Source organism: Peromyscus maniculatus, chromosome 10 (assembly GCF_049852395.1).
Source record: "Peromyscus maniculatus bairdii isolate BWxNUB_F1_BW_parent chromosome 10, HU_Pman_BW_mat_3.1, whole genome shotgun sequence".
NCBI classification, from domain to species: Eukaryota; Metazoa; Chordata; class Mammalia; order Rodentia; family Cricetidae; genus Peromyscus; species Peromyscus maniculatus.
This window is the reverse complement of record NC_134861.1, coordinates 35857962-35875728: the sequence shown is the minus strand read 5'-3', so window position 1 is coordinate 35875728 and position 17767 is coordinate 35857962. Positions and strand designations below refer to the sequence as shown.

General features: G+C 45.2%; 1 protein-coding gene across 6 annotated transcripts in view; it reads left to right on the top strand.

The window, feature by feature from the left end:
- Clnk (cytokine dependent hematopoietic cell linker) overlaps positions 1-17767 on the top strand; it is a 241106-nt gene that overhangs the window by 177311 nt on the left and 46028 nt on the right. For all 6 annotated transcript variants that reach the window (XM_076546189.1, XM_076546190.1, XM_076546192.1 and 3 more), the window contains 4 exons: positions 2433-2487; positions 13458-13483; positions 13642-13661; positions 15392-15502. In XM_076546189.1, the coding sequence (XP_076402304.1) occupies positions 2433-2487; positions 13458-13483; positions 13642-13661; positions 15392-15502 (212 nt within the window). The remainder of the gene's footprint in view (positions 1-2432; positions 2488-13457; positions 13484-13641; positions 13662-15391; positions 15503-17767) is intronic.

Below are 17767 nucleotides of genomic sequence, written 5' to 3'. Positions count from 1 at the left end.
CTGTAATGCCAACAGTCGGGAGGTAGGAACAGGAGAACCATCAAGGTCATCCTGGACTGTATGACAAGTTTGGGGGTAGCCTGGGTTACATAAGATCCCATCTCAAAACCCAACCACAGCAGGATCTGGGCTTCCCGTCTTACAGTCCACACCTCTGCACTGCCTCATTTTCTTCTCTCTGACAGGTCACTTCAGAAGCAAAACCATGGTCCATCATAGTTAATCAACCAAGATGAGGGAGAGGGCAGACAGGGACAGATGGCTGCCAGGAGAGAAATTTCCTTATACATTAAGCAAGGCCTTAGCCTCACTTCAGAGTTATACTTTAGTCATCAGTGATGTAGCAAGAAAGTTTTCATGGCAAGTAGATTATCTTTCTCATTAACAACCTCATTTCCAAAGGCTGTTTCTTATGAGTTTTGAGATTAAACTATCTGTGGGCTGGATCTTCAATAACCCTTACAGAGGCCCTTTCTTATCTCAGTTCCTCTGGGCGATGGCAGCTATCTTGCCCTAAACTAGTGCTCCACTCAGTGAGTACTTACTGTGTACCAAGCACTGTGCTCAGCGATGGAAGCATGGAAGGGAGTCAGCACACATAATCTGAGGGAGGAGGCAGTGACCCAAGCTGCTGGTCTTGATGTCTGGGAGAATGTGCAAAGCAGTCCATTACCCATACAACATACTGCACTGTAATTGGGGGTTCTCACCAGGAAGATTTTGCCCCCCAGGACCTTTGGTATACACTAGAGACATTTTTAGTTGCTATGGTGGGAGAGTGCATATTTTTAAGCATTGTTGAAGGGAAAATGCACCACACACACCATACCACACACACATATAACACACACACACACACACACACACACACACACACACGTACACACACATATGAACACACTGTACCACACACATGCACACAAAATCATCATACACAAACACCACACACAATATATACACTGCACATACCCCAAAACATCATAACACACACATTAATACAACATACCACATCAAAACACATAGATACCAACACACTGTACCATGCACATGCACGCACACACACCAAAACACTATACCATGCACATGCACACACACACACAGAGAGAGAGAGAGAGAGAGAGAGAGAGAGAGAGAGAGAGAGAGAGAGAGAGAGATCTTCAGAGATCACCAAAACCTCACATACAAAGGCTTCTCTGTGAATACAAAGCAGAATGTGATTGCCTAGAAGAAAAGAGCAGGAACACCGAGGAAGCCCCATCCTGAAACCCTAAGCATATGGGATCCGTGTACAATGGAGAGAGCCCTGCCTGCTGCCCTAACCAAGCTGGCAATGGGGTGTGGGCAAGAGCAGTGAGTGGCTGACTTACAGGGAGACTGAACGCTGAATCTTCAGGGAGAACAATCAAAAGCCCTCCAGCACCTGGCATCCAAGCAAGTCACTGGAAGCTGATGGCTCTATGGATGAATGTAGGGTCCCAGCAAAACCCAACCAGTGCTCTATCCCAACCAGGCTAAACTGCAGAGTAGCAGCCATGGCCTTCCCAAGGCCTGGGGCTCAGAGTTCATGGGAGAGATTCAGGACCCCACCACCACCACCATCAGGAACCTTGCCTAGCATAATCAGCACCAGATAAGATAAACACTAAGGCCCAGGGCTAGCAGGGCAGAAAGGCTTTCCAAGGCCTTGGCACTTCAATGGCCTCTTCATCATCTCTGTCCCTCATGTCTTCTAATCCCACTGCCATTAACAGTTCATGACACGTGCAGTGATAACACTATTGTTGTTCTGTGTCATAGTGATGCCTCACATCCTGGGTGCATTGCCACTGTGTCTCACATTACACACACACACACACACACACACACACACACACACACACACACACCATCCACAAATGAAGCAGTATTTTCTTTTTTTGCCTCCATTTCACAGAAAGGAAACTACGGAGCTGAGTGACTCACCATGCCCTCACAACTGGCATGTGACAGAGATGAGGTGATATCACCTGAGCTATCACTAAAGGTCACACTCCAATGTGCCCGCTCAATGGCTTCCATACCCCTGGCCATGTACACTGGTCTCCATTATAATCCAGTGGCATACACCGGCTCTCTTTTCTCTATCAGAAAAATGTAAAGCTGACACTATTAAGACTCTAGATGTCCTCACCAAGCTTTCATGGCAGAAAGTGTGATTTCAAACCTGAGATTTTATGCTAAATAGCAGCCAGGCCACCACAACCTTCTCTGGTAGCAATCCACATATTTATATATATTCAGCCAATGCTAACCATGTGCATACAGCAGTCTCTAAGAACAGTGGGCCCAGGGACGTATGCATTTATACTGGGGACTCTAGCCATACAGAGTAGCTGGACACAAGGTTGTGGCATGATCAGTGTGAGCTGAGGGTGCCTCATTGTCTTTTACAGGTCTTTTACAGGGACAAGCCCATCTCCAAGGATGTCAGAAGCCAACGCTTTAAAGGTAAAGTCCCAAGAGTTTAAAATCCCATGGAGAATCTCCCCTGCTCCCGTGGTCCTGTGCTCTGCTTGTGGTCACGGGCTCCCATACACCAGGAGCTCTGCTGAATGATGCTCTGAGAAATGACTGTCCAATTCTGCTGTCATGCATGCCTCCCAGCTCTTTTACAGCCTTACCTTATTGGCAAAGAAATTGATTGTGAAAACTCATATTCTGTTCTACATCATCTGAGAAAGGCATTGTTTCAAAAACATATGGATTGCATTCAAATAAGTCATTTCTACAAGTACATGCCCTGAAAAAAAATCACAAGATAGGAATCTAATTTTAAAATGTTGATTAATGAATATGAAAATGGGCTGTAGAGCTTGAGGCAAAACAACTCAATTTGAAGACAGAAGCACAGGTACAAGCCTGAGAGGAAGTAATCAATCCCATTGATGCTGGAAGCACAAACTAAGGGCAGCCAGAGAAATTCAGTTGGATTGGATCTATTATAGGGTCTCATCATTTTCCTGTCTTATCCTTTTCCCCTGGCCCCATTGCCTCTTACGATGTCCAGGGTAAAAGATGGCAGTCATGTGATTTACAGTCCCCATAACTAAAGCCCACCAACTTCACCATTCATGTGCTTAGTGCTGAATCCCAAAGTGTCTTATACACATCACCTTTAATAAGGAAGTGCAGCACTACAGGTCCCAATGGAAGATGATGATGAACACACAGTAAGGTAATTTAAGAAAGTTTACTTACAAAGGAACTATTTACAGAAGTGTGCTGGGCACAGAGAAAGAACAAAGAAACGTGGCGTAGATCCAGGACTGACATGACCAGGGGCTGAAAGATCGCCCACCCTAGGCCCAGAGAGATGGGGAGGAGCTACTAAAAGGTCAGGGGCTGTGGTGGGGAGACCTCCCAGGGAGGGAGTTGTGCTAGCTTCCTATTGCTACAACAAAAATCTCTAAGAAGCCCAACTTCAAAGGAGCAGAAGTTGCTTTTGCTTACCGTTTCAGAAATCTCGGGCCACAGACCTAGTAACTGCTGCTTTGGGGCTGTGGTGAGGCAGAGCATCAAGTGTATGTTAGAGAAAAGTCTTATGATCTGAGGGTGGCTGGGAAGCAAGGAGAGAAGGAGGGGCCGAGCACCAATATCCGCTACAAAGACAGCCCCCCCCCCAATGACCTAACTTCCTCCTTCTCCTTCTTAGGGTCCCCAGAACTCCCCAGGCTAACCAAAGACTCTCTCCATCAGTCTTTGGTGGACATTTAATATAGAAAGGATATAAACCATGCTGGGAACCAGGGAGGTAAATGCTCAGCTCCCCCTCTGAATCCCTGTCTGGGCTTCCCAGCACAACCTACTTGGGACCACAATGCTGAGGGCAGAGTGAAGGAAGAGAAGGATGCTCACAGCAGGAAGCAGGGTGGCCAGAGCAAGGGCCTGGGCTCAGTTTCTGTCTGCCATGAGGCCTTCAGCAAGGTGTCTAACCTTCCTGAGGACAGTATACCTCTTCAAGAGCTATGGTAGGCAGGCCTGATGCCCACTCACTTCAGCTGTGGCAGCTTGGGAGGCTCAAGCAAGCACACATGGGCAGGAAGGGTTCAAATACCTCAGAAGGTGTTCTACTCCCCAATCAAAGCTCATCTGCAGCCAGCTTAGCCTCACAGGTTCCTGCCTGACTCCATCAGTCTTCTGAACCCCAATGTGATATGGAGAAGCCATCTCCTCAATGCTTCTTAGGTCCTTTAAGAACAGTTTCTCTGCCCACTCAACGACAGCTCCATTCTATCAAGTGATTTGCTTCCATTCTTAAAAACACTAAGGTGTATCGTGCAAAAGCCTCTTCCCTTTTCCCTGACAGAGACAGGGAACAGAAGCCCAAAGGCTCACAGGCCAGGGACTGATCATTCAATGTGCACGAGTCTTTGGTGACAATGGCACACTCTACTCCTGTAATGAGACATGAAACCTGGGACAAGAAACAGCAGAGCAGTCTCGGTGGCTGCTGTCCATCTCTCTGAACATGTCACTTCTCCAACATTTCATCAATTCATAAGATCTGGAAGAGAAAAGAATACCTTGAACAGTAGAATAAAGAAAGGAAGATAAAAAAAGCCCTAGGGAAAATAGACATAATCTAAGTTTGCCTCTGAGCTTCTTGGTAGTTCTCTTATGGAATATTAATTTCCCATAACAAAATAGCAGACCAATTCCTCAGGGGAGAGCATGGATGTACTCAGGGTTGTGCTGATACTGTCTGTTTTATAGAGGATACTAGCTAATGTCATGGTCTGGTGGTTTGAATGAGATGCCCCCTGTGGTCTTGGACATTTGAGACTAGGTCCCCATTTGGTGGCACTGTTTGAGTAGGTTTAGGAGATGTGGCCTCGCTGGAGAAAGTATGGCAAGCTTTGACAGTTTAAAGACTCAGAGCATTTCTAGTCTCTCTCTCTCTCTCTCTCTCTCTCTCTCTCTCTCTCTCTCTCTCTCTCTCTCTCTCTCTCTCTGCTTTGTGCTTATGACTCAAGATGTCAGCTCCCAACTAGCTGCCCCAGCCACAATGTGCCTGCCACCTCCTTACCATTATGGACTCTCATCCCTCTGGAACAAAAGCCCAAATCAGCCCTTCCTTCAGTAAGTTGCCTTGGTCATGGTGTTTTAGCACAGCAATAGAAAGGGGACTAAGATACATGGTCACAAAGATCTAACTGCTTTGTAAAATGGGCCCCCAGCATCATCTAAGGCCATCACTGGAGACAGTAACTCAAGGACAGCAAGGCTCACTGAGGGCAGGAGAGGATTATGGGAAGTTTCTTCCATGGCAGTTACTGCCTGACCATAGTCCTTCCCCACACTTCTAGAACTGATGGACCTCCAGCATCATCCTGGACACTCAGGTACTACAGACAGAAGGGAGGAAATCAATACAGACACCCCTGCTTTTAGGATCAGGCACCCAGAGGGAAAATGCTAGGGTGGTTTGTGTTCATTACAAAATTCTGTATTTTTGATGCCAACACATATTCTCAGATAATTTATTTATTCTCACAAAATGTCACAGGAAAAAGAAACCACACCCATTGATTCAGGAACAGAGGGATTTTATGCAGATATTTTTCGTCAAGTTGAGCAGTTACATTTTTATGTAAATGTATGTCTCCTGTCATTTTTCCTCCAATCACTGTCTGGAAGCATCAAATTTCAAGACCTTATCTTCCCTGAAGGTGGAAGGTTTTCTTTCCCCGCGCCCCCCTCCGGGAAATGGGCAAAAGTTTTATTTAGAGGTAAAGTTGTTACAGTACTAGCTGTGAGTGATGAACCACCAGCAATAACCACAGATCCGGAGGACACTGCATTTCCAAGGACAGCTGTAACTTTCCAATAGACACAGCTTAGCTTCCTGGGAGAGGCGAAGCCGAGAACACGCGCAGCTCAAATGTGCATCTCCTCGCCTGGGATGCAAACTAAGCTCAAACTCTAAACCAATTTTCTTTGAAGTGACATGCATACTCTCTTCAGGAAATCACTTTATAAAGAAATACAATAAACCACCCAAGAAAAAGAATTATGCTCAGGCAGCTGAACGGGTAAATCCAGAAATTCAAGCATGGCTGGTTGAAAGTAGCAAACCAGATTCCACACAGTGCCCCCGGAGGGATCACGTGAGTTTGCTTTTTAAAGGGACTCAGATGCTGAAGCAATCAGAGGTCACCTTGGAGTTAATCTGGCTCAAGGCCCTGGTGGCCCGGGCTGAGGTACAGCTCAGGGTCAGCCAGCAAGTAATCAGAGCTTAGATCCGTGTAGCGTTCACCAGCTGCAGATGTTCCCTGGGTCTAAGGACATTGGCCAGTGTTGGTGTTCAGTCATCTGCAGCTTCCCCTGTTCTGACGGCCCCCTACTCCAAACTGTTCAGTCCAAGGGGAGAACAGGTGGGTGGTACTGCCCTCTCGTGGCTGTAGGTGGTAACGCACAACACACGGGAACTGGGTATCCCATAAACTGTAGTTAAAAATAATAAACCTTAGCTCATAGAGAAATGAAAGACTGACTCGTGTTTGTTTAGATTTAAATTTATTTCAGTTACAACCCACAGTCCAAAATCAACACAGGTATCGGTACCACGCTGGATTCAAAAACTAATGCTTTAAACTGAACATCACTCATTAATGGGACTTTAAAAAATTCTTTTCTTGCTGGGCGGTGGTGGTGCACGTCTTTAATCCCAGCACTCGGGAGGCAGAGGCAGACGGATTTCTGTGAGTTTGAGGCCAGCCTGGGCTACAGAGTGCATTCCAGGAAAGGCTCCAAAGCTACACAGAGAAACCCTGTCTTAATATATATATATATATATATATATATATATATATATATAAAATTTTTATATATATAAAATTTTTATATATATATAAAATATAATATATATATATTTCTTAAACTAGCATACAAAGAAATGGTTTTAATTGTGGTACTTTCATGCACATGTGTCTTATAGTTGTTACTAATTATTCCCCCTCCGCCAAGCCCCTTTCCTCCCTGTAATGCCCCCTTCTGTGTTGCTCTTTCTTCCCCTTAAGATCTCTTCTCCCTCCCTCATGGTCTCCTTCATAGTTCCATCACACACATACAGGCTAATGCACACATGCACACTCACATACACATCTGCACACACATATGCATACACAAACACATATTCATACATGCACTCACAATGCACGCATGCACACATTTAAATCTAGATGCTGCCTGACTTGTTTTGCTTAACATGGTATCTTCCATTTCTATCCATTTATGCAAGTGAGAGTATCCTGGTTTCCTTCATGGCTGAGTAATATTCCATTGTGTGTATATACCACAATGTCACTTAATCTGATTCCATAATTTGGCTGTTGAGGATGCTGCCACAATGAACACAGGCACTGTTTGGGCAAATGTTCTTCAACCCATAAAAAAAGGCTTTTGAACATAAATCCCTTCCATCATTCTCCCCTCCCCCATTTCTCTCTCTCTCTCTCTCTCTCTCTCTCTCTCTCTCTCTCTCTCTCTCTCTCTCTCTCTCTCTCCTCTCCTCTCCTCTCCCTCAAGCCTCTTGGGAGTTGGGAGAGGGTGGAGAATGGCCGCCATGCACTCTCTCCTCCCACTAATTTTTCTAATTCGTATCCTTTATCACGATGTGGAGGAAAGGCATACACAACAAGTATACTAACGTTCACTTGTGCATGGGTCCTCTGTGGGTTCCACGGCAGTGGGTTTTACCATTGACTGAGAGTATGTTTGAACCGTTAAGTCTGTACTGAACTCGTACAAACTTTTTGTTGTCATTGTTCACTCAACAATACAGTAAGCCACTACTGATAGAGCACATACTTTAGGAGTTATAAGTAATCTAGAAATTAATTATAACAGAAGCTTGGCATTGGCATACAAAAATGTTATGCTATTTTATACAAAAAGCTTAAGCATCAAAACAAAACAAAAAAGTCAGTATCCATGGGGATCTGGCCATAAGCCATTGCCTTAGAATTCCTGGAGAATAGTGATGGGGGATCAAAGCTGGACAAGGGCTAGCTGGAAGTAGGCTGATCTCATAACCTCTTAGCCACTAGCATTCAGCACCTGACGTGTGATCAGCTCACAAGCTGCTGAGTGAGGCCCAGGTCCCACAGCTCTCTCTCCAGCCAGAGGATTGATTTCTGAATGAGGGGGAACATCCACACTGATGACACCAGCTGTGCCAGGAGGGCTCTACTTCCAGACTCACTGTGTGCCAAGGTTCTCCATGCCAGGGAGCCATACAAGACCACAGGAGTCCATAGTGTGTTGTGTTCTGTACTAGGAACTGAGGTAACTAAGAAAATCACAAAGGAATCCCCACTGGGAGAAGCCATGTGTCTCCCAGGAGAGTCTCAGGAGCAAGGGACATGGAACTGAGATGTGGTACAATGAACTTGGGGACAGAAAACAGCATTTTTGATGCTTAGAAGCCTCAGTGTAGCTGGCTATACACTGGATTTGGGGACAGTTGGTCCTGGATTCAAATCCTGACTGTACTACTCTCAGCTAGAAGACCTAAAGTAACTCAGGAACCTAAGCTGAATTTCTCACATCAACAATACTACATGACAAGGCGTTTGAGGAAGGTTTCAGGAGCAACAACCAATGGTAAACCCACAGCACTGTGATGATGGGGGTCCTCTGGTGCTGATCTGCACTAACCATCCTGGATCCCTGCCCCTTATGCATTCCCCTGACTCCTTCTGCAGGCTAAAACCATCACCTATCTACCTAGTTTGGGTTCTAGCATGCAAGTAAATCTGTTATGGCTGAATTGATTAAAAAGTGAGCCAGAGGCCTCAGTCACAGAGACCACGGTTCACGACTTATCGTTTCCCCACAGCAAACATGTGGCACCATGCTGGACACATGGTGGTCATGTGGAAAATATTTATGAGATTCCTTCTATGACTTGGCCTGTGTTAACACTGTATAGATAAACACCCTCACCCTGACTGGCGTCATAGGACCACCCAGGGATGATCCAGTACCTCATAGTCTCTTTAGGTGGGGACCAGAAAAGGGGCAACTCAAGAAGTTCTGATAAGTTCTGTCTGTGCTTCCAAATCCAGCTGCATCTTGTCCTTTCACTGGACCCTCACACCTCAGCTGTGGAACCAGAAGTCCGTGTTCTCTAGTGTTTTGTGACTGCATGCCACCCCTGCCTAGCCTTTGTCCGTCACTTCACCCTGCCTGCCCACTTTTCTTGGGCTGGAGGAATTGTTCCATCTCACTTTCCCCACTGGTCCCAAACCTGAAAGCTGTTGAAATGCTTGTTCCTACACGTGGTACCTTCTGATTTTATCCAAGGGGATGTAGGAGCCAATAGGTTCCTGCAACAATCTTGGCTTCGCCTAACATGATCCCTTCCCACTGCTTCCCCAAGGCTGGCTTCAGTAATTTATTGCTGCAATTAACTTCTGAAGGTTATGATGGACTTGAAGATGCTTCTCCAACAGGCCCTGCCAAGTGGATATTACCAGCCACTGAGATTGTTTAAGTCGCTTCTCTGGACTCCTCCATAATTAATCATCAAGACACAAAATGCTAATGGTCATAAAAGCCTTAGACACGATAAATTTTGTGGTTGAGGCCAAGTTTTATCTTGTTTTTTTTTTTTCCAAGTCCATTTCTGTAATTATAGAACATGACACGGATGCTCTGTTTCTGGGAGTGTTTGCATTTGTACACTCCAGGGGTAACTAGTATCACCTGCGCTCAGCACGAATTGGATGGAAGCTTAGGTCAGGGATTCTCAACCTTCCTAATGCTGCAAGCCTTTAACACAGTTAGTTCCTCATGTTGTGGGGACCCCCAACCATAAAATCATTTCATTGCTACTTCATAGCTGTAATTATGCTACTGTTATGAACTGTAACATGAATATCTGATATGCAGGATAGATGATAGGTAGCCCCTGTGAAAGGATTGTTCCACCCCCAAAGGATCGAGACCCACAGGTTGAGAACCACTGGCTTAGGTGCAAACTAAATATTACTTTATTTACTCCTCAAACCCCAAGGAATTAGATTTCACAATCTGCATTTTAACTTTTAAGTCACTGAGGCTGCTCAGTAAGTGACAGACTGACACTCAACTTGAGTGACTTCACAGGTCCCATTTGTGGCCACTCTGCTTTGTGTCTTCTATTAAGGAACAAGGTCTTGGCTCCTGTGAGTCTTGTTTCCTCGTCTTTTAAAAATCACAGATAAGGAGAGAAGAAGCCCAGAGAGGCCAAGCCGTTGGTGTCGAGTTGCTCAGCTTGTTGATGGTAACAGCAAAACTCAATCCCAAGCCTTGGGAGATGCCAAACAGTCAGGTATCCGAAGAGGAGAATTCAAATGCATATGCAGCTGAAGTCACTATATGTATTACTCGTGGACAGATAGATAATGTACACTTGGAAAGTAAGAGTGAGAGAGAAAATATCCCTTATCCCGATTTCATAGGGCCAGTTGTCTTCGTTTCATTGTTTTTAAGGGTCTTGCTGGGTAGCCCAGCTGCCCCTGAGCTCATTCTGCAACTCAGGCTGGCCTCAAGCTTAAGGTCCTCCTGCCTCCCACTCCTGAGTGTTGGGATGACAGGCATGAGCTACCACATCCAGCTCTGACTGGCTTTTGCCAAGCTCTTGCATCCACAGCTAAATCACATCTTCCAGGGTATAACGACATGAAACATTTCTTAGCTAAGCTGAAAACTAGTTTTCTAGGCACGTGTTTCCTTAGGCCTGCTCTTCAGAACATAATGCCTACGAACATTATACAACTATAAGTAGGGTATGCTCGGTTAATACTTTCTCTGAAACTGTCTTAAGTCTGGACAAATGGCAAAACAATGAGTTCTCTGATTCTGCAACATTTTCCTTAGTGGAAGGAAACACTCCCAGCATGCCCATCCTCAAGTACCAGAGTGCTCATGAGTATAGAATTGGAAGAGCTGCCATTTCATAGCATGGGAAATAACCTCAATGGGACTGACTTATAATAGCAAACTCACAGGAAGCGAAGTGTTGCTGTTCCTCATCTTTGTTTTGATATGACTTAACTGTACAATTCTATAATGTATTTTTAACGATGTCTATATTTAACAACCAGCTTACAAAAATCCTTGCCCATTTAACAACCAGGTCTTACAGTGTAGTACAAGCCGCTCCTGCACATTTCAAACAGACCTATAAAACATCCTCTTCTCCAAGAAGCACAGCTTCAATGCCACATAACACTGTATCCTTAGATTCTTCAGGGTTTGGCCCTAAAATAGTCAAGTCCAGGTCCATTAGCTTCCACAGCTGTGCTCCGCTCCCTCGCCCAGTCACCTCTCCAGACACAAGCCCCTGGCTAGTGATGGGAGCACTAAACATTGAAAAGGGCTGGACCAGTCTCTCTTGGCAGATAGTACTGATTACAGTACTGGCCACCAGAGGGCAGACATGCCAGTCGCCTCCCAGTGAAAAGCCTCCTCCTCTCGCTAGGAGGAGAAAGTCTTCAAGGAAGACCCCGAGGGTCCTCTGGTCTGACTGACAGGAAACCCTTCCCAGCATTGGAGAACATCTGGGCTTTGTCAGCAAAGTAACGAGACATCCCCTCTCTAATGTCCCATTGCACAGTAGAAACTAAGTGTGCATTAGAAGCTATGCCTCAAAGCTCTTAACAAATAATTATTTTTTAAAACAGGAAACATGCCTTGACATGCTCTAATTCATGTATCCCACATATAAGTGTTGGGTAAGTATAAGAAATCACCCATCCCTAAGTCCAGGAGTTTGTTTCATTACTACTTACTGACCCCATAGTGAATATAGGAGTCAAGGTCAGTCTGGAGGTGTGGTTGGGTGAGAAGAATGCTGGCTAAGCATGACTCGAAGTCCTGAGTTTGATCTGTGCACTGCTAAAAACAAATTTCAAAGGTCAGTCTGAAAAAAAAAAAGATTCCACTCCGAATCTTATCTTTTTTTTCTTTTCCATTATTGCAAATACCTGACCTGTTAGCACTTCGTTAAACAAGGCCCCCTAATGGAAGACCAAGAACCTGGCTGGATTTTAGTCTAATTGCCACAAAAGCCGACAGCTATGTGATGAGTTACTTCACCTGTGTGGTCCTGTTTGCTTACCCTGAAGGTCACCCACACCACTTCCCTTGTGAAATGTTGATATCTAAACCAGTGGCATGGGCAGCCTCTCGGCATGGATGGTTTGTTAGCATACATGTCTGTTGTGGCTGACAGAGTGTAGGGCTGTCCAGGCCTTTGGTTTTTCTATGCCACATAGGGCAAAGAAAATTTCATTGTCTAGAGCTGCGCAGGAAACCCGTGTTCAATCTGCAGCTCATGGCTTGTGGGTGCATAGTTAACATTTACATCGCCTAACACTGCAACCCAACAAGATATCCCGAGCCCCAGGCAGCCCCAGGCCACAAGTTGGATATCTGTAGTTCATTGCTATTGTTGATAGAATTACAACTAAAATTTTAAGAGAGGAGAGAGAGTACTAAACAATGCTAGAGAAACACCAACATTTTAATAGAGACACAGGGTATGTAGACAGGGTGTCAGAAAGATCAGCTGTGTTTAGCACAAAAGCCCCTCACCAGCTTCCTGGAGTGAGGAATGATGCTACAAGCATGAGCGCCCCATCTAGAGTGGCATTACAAGGTGTGCAGGCAGTGCCCACCGTTGGTGAGAACCCAAGTTGGCACAGCCATCTGGGAAACCAGTTTAGTATTTCCTCTAGAACCTAAAATTAGAACCAGCCTGTGACTCAGGAATCCCACTTGTAATATCCATCAAGGGCACTGAAATTAGGATCCTGAAGAGCTGTCTCCACTCCAAGTCCCAAGCACTATCCACAAAGCAAAGCATGGGAGCCATCTGTCTGTACAAAGCAGCCTGAGTAAAGAGACGGTATACATAGATTCACTGGAGTTTTATTCGGCCCCACAAGAAGGAAAGCCTACCATCTGTGACCACGTGGATAGGCCTGGAGGACATCATGCTGGGTGAAACAAGACATATCCAGATGAAACTCTATATGCTGTCACTGAGAGGAACTTGAAATGACAAAACTTATGGAAGCACATAGCAGGAAGCGCAAGGTGGTTTCCAAGGAGCAACAAGATGGATGATGAGAGGGTGATGTACAGAGGTCCTTGAGAGTCACACCACTCACAGTGACATCTGCTTGTGGGGTGTTAAATTTCCCCACATCTCGGACTCATCATTTCCATTAGCCAGGGTGAGAATACAATAAGATCCCCCAAACTAAACTGTTCAGCATCAGGCCGGGTAACTGGCTAGATCCCAATAAGCATCATTATCAATGTCATCAATCTTGTTAAATATAGGAGTGGTTTCCATAGAAGCATATGTAAGAGTATTTGATGATATTTCCCATGGGGTTCACTGTTTTTTCCATCTTATATTTTAGGATTCAAATACACAGAGGTGAACAAGGTGAGTGAAAAATGTTAAAATGTACTTGTTACTCTCTAAAGTGTGCCCTAGGGTTTCAGTCTTCATTTTCCATTTCCATTTGTAAACCAAAACATTCCTAACCACTGGCTCTGCCCAAGAACAGCAAATTTAACTCCTGGTTCTCTTTCCTTTTGCAGATTCCTGTGCCGCCTCCACGGTAAGACATTTAAAATCATATTTGTGGGACCAGAGCGATGGTTCAGAGGTCAAGAGCACTGACTGTTCTTTCAGGGGAACCAGGTTTGATTCCCAGCACCCACATGGTGGCTCACAACCACCTGTGACTTCAATCCCAGGGGATCTGATGCCTCCACGGGCCCTGTGCATGGGAACACAGTGCACAGACAACACACAGTCAAAGCACTCAGATGCATAAAATAAATTTTTAAAATGTATGTTCTTGTCACAAACTTGAAGGGTTTGTGCCAGCTCCTGCAAAAGAGAAGCACACACATTTGGCCTTGGAGGAGCTGGTCTGTGGATAACAGCCAGCCAGCCTCCACTCACTGGCATCATCAGTCAGCCCCGCTGCTGTCGGCACCCCTCTCTCCGGCACTTACCTTTCTTAGTGTTGATTTTTGAAACAAGTCACGTCTGTTTTCTACATTTACTTATTTGTGGTGGCTAGTGTGACCAGCCACAGTGTACATGGGGAGGCCGGAGGGCAATGTATGGGAGTTGATTCTCTATTTCCACGCTGTGGGTCCTGGGGATCAAACATGGGTCTTGAGCCTTGACATCAAGCACCTTTACCTGCCGAGCCATCCTACCAGCCCAAGACCAAGCTGGTCAAGTATGCATGTAGCAGGCAATGTTAGAGAGCCTAACAATAGACCACAACCTAATTACCATGAAGTTATCCATCCCCCAAATCCATTTCTAGCAACAATATCTCTACACTTGCTGTTCCTTCTTTCCAGAATCTCGCTCCCTAATTACCAACATGGTATGTTCCTTTCTTTAGCAAAAAAAAAAATAAAATAAAATAAAATAAAATAAAATAAAATAATAAAAAAAAAATCAAAAAACAAAATCAGACAGAGCATGTTGTAGGTACATCTAGCTGCCCAGACTCATGAGGTCAAGACAGACTCAACACAACATAGAAATCAGCAGGTCAATAATCAACCAGAAATTTGAATTTTCATAAATTGACTTACAATTTAAGGACTTACAATGTATAAACATATGTTCATGTAAGTCCGTATGTTTATATATAACATATAGTCCTGCTGATTATTGCTATATTTATACACACGGAGGTGAGAGCTGCAGACTGGGCCTGCCGGGGCTCTGAGTGGGTTGGAGAATGCCTTTGCTCTACTGAGACCGCTGTGTCCCTCAGCCAAGCACGTCCATCACTTCACTCCTGACTCTTCCCTTGCATGGAGTGGGGGCTTCCTGAGCCCAGGACTGTGTCTACTTTATTTCCTTTTGTTCCTCCAGCATCCACCAAGCCACACGATGCACTTCGTGAGAAAAGGGGCGAGACTGGCTTTGATTGACTTGCAAACATTTTCATGATCCTTGCCGGGGAGTGTTTGAAACTCAGGTCATCCAGTGTGGAATAAGCAGGAGGTCATTATTCTCTTTTTCCCAGGCCTCCTACAGTCCAAATGGGTGGCATATTGAAAAGCATATGACACTTGTAGGAAATTGTTGTACACGCTACAGAATGCTGAGTATCAGAGCACAGTACTCTGGAAGAGTGAGGATGCTAAGACTTGAAGACACCTAGAATGGTCCAGGCTGCAGACAACATCCTCCACACTTGAGTTTCAAGCCCACAGCAGAGGAGCAGAGGGAGGGGGCCAGAGTAAATTCACTGTCTGAGAAAGGCATGACTAAAAACCTCCTCAGTCCTTACGCCTGTGACTCTTCCCACAGGCCCGCCATCACCCTCCCCAAGAAGTATCAACCCTTACCTCCAGCACCACCAGAGATCAGTGCACACTTTCCTCCGAGACATATCATTCCAGAAGTCCAGAGGGGGCTCAGGTGAGACACTTACCACTATCATGGTGAATGACCAGTAGAAGGGTCAGCTAATGGGAGGGAGATGAGAGAAACCAAATAGATCACCTCTCTGATTTCCACACCACTGGGTGGCGGGGGCAGGAGGGAGTATGCCTAGAGGGGAAATGGACTTAGGAACCTGTATTTGACTCCTCATGGCAAACACAACTCTGTACAAAAAGATAAGTCATTGACAGAAATGCTCTCTTAAGACCTGAACTGGTCATTATAGAAAATAGAAAATGCCAGGAGAAAAATCAGGAAATCAGTTTTGAGTCTAGAAAACTCCAGAAGCAACCCAGGACATTCCCCTTGCTAGCCGCCAGACATCTAGCCTGGAGGGCATACCCAAGCTTAAACACCCTTCTGCCCAAAACACCACTGCCTAGCTGACAAACAGATTTGCCAGTCCTCCATCAGCAAGGGGAGTGTACGCTGACACTAATCACAAATGTGTCAGGAATGTTCCTTCAAGATAGTGGATTTCCAAAAGTCCCTTATTTTGGAAGGGAGGATGGAGTGTGCCTCTCCTTCCCCTGGCTCGAGATAAATGAGGCTTTCTCATGGAAGGCTTGAGTCAGCAGGCTGCTGATACAGGGGCATGACTAGGTAGAATGGTGCCTTGGGAATACTGAAATTCAAGCCATTTTGAGCATCTGTAAAAAAACCTTCTTGTTTCTGGTTCTGATAGAGATATTAGATGACTCCAATTCTGAGTCTCCCCCTTATCCTGGACTGTCTGCTTGTCCTCTTTTTCCTCCATAGACCCACACAAACTCCTTAGCAAAGCACCCTTTCTCATCTGGACAGTCCTCTCCATCTGTCCCCATGTCCCTTAGCCTAGCACCTGGGAAAGAACACAGATCTCCTCAGTAACTCCAAAATCCTGGGTAGAAATTCTGCTTCTTATGACCCAGCACTGTTTGCATAAGCTGGGGAGTTAGAGTCTGGCTGGAGGAAGTGGGGTGTTGGCAGGCAGGCACTGGAGGTTACAGGTTTAGGGCAGCTGTTCTCAACTGTAGGTGAGTTTATTCTTGCTCTGGATGGGGACAGTCCATGATATCTAGAGAAACTTGGAGTTGGGAACACTTGGAGGAGAGGCAGGGAGGCTGCATGGCATTCCACAGTGGGCAGCAGAGCCCATCACAAAGGGCACTGGATCATGCCTTAGGATGTTCAGCAACATACTGTGTAGACCTTTCCTGAAGCCAAGGACTGGTAAAAGAAGAGTACTCTGTTGCCTCCCATACACCCCATAGGCTAATGTGAGAACTGACTCCCATGAAGCATTCAACAGCACAGATTAAAATTATGGCGATGAGCCATAGCATGGAATAGATTTTATTTTTAATCTGTCTGCCCTTGCCATTCTCTCTGCCTATGGTATACCAAGACTCTAGCCAGCCACATCCACTCAAAAGGGAAAGTTTAACCAGTTTCAGTGTTCACGTTTCTTGGCACAGTGCCTGATATGGACAGCAGTAGATGTTAACTAAGTAAGTAGTTGCAGCAGCTTCCAAAGATACCCATAGTATTAGTTACTTTTCCGTTGCTGGGATGAAAGATCATGACCAAAAAAGACTTTTTTCAACTGTTTTTTTTTTTATTTTTTGAGATATTATTATATCACTCGTCATTGCTCTTTTCCCTCCAAACCCTCTCATGTACCCTTCCTCTGTTTCAAATGCATGGCTTTTTTATTAACTGTTGTTACATTCACATATGCATAGGAAATATACCCTGCTCAGTTTGTATAATGTTACTTGTTGTACATTTTTCTCTGGGCTGACCATTTGGTTTGGGGTAACAAGTTGCTGTGATCTTCCCTGAGGAAGACTATTTCTCCCACTCTCAGAATTTCTTAGTTTCCTATAGTTCTTTGGCTAGTGTTGAAGCCATGTGATCTCCTCTGCCCCCACCCCATCCACTTTGTTCTATCTATTGTTGTTGTCCTTACTCAGATTATGTTTAGGAAGTCATGTCAGTGGGACTTTATGGGTGTAACTTCTGACATTCGTAGGAGACACAATCTCACAGCAAACTCTCTGATCCTCTGGCTCTCACAGTCTTTCTATCCCCTCTTCCTCAATGTTCCCTGAGCCTTAGGTGAGGGATTTTTCTGTAGATGTAGTCACTGGGACTGGGATTCTCAACTCTACATTGGTTGTGGTTTTCTGTAGTGGTCTCTGTCTGTTGCAATGAGACATTTCCTTGGTAAAGGATGAGGATTACAAGTATCTATGGGCA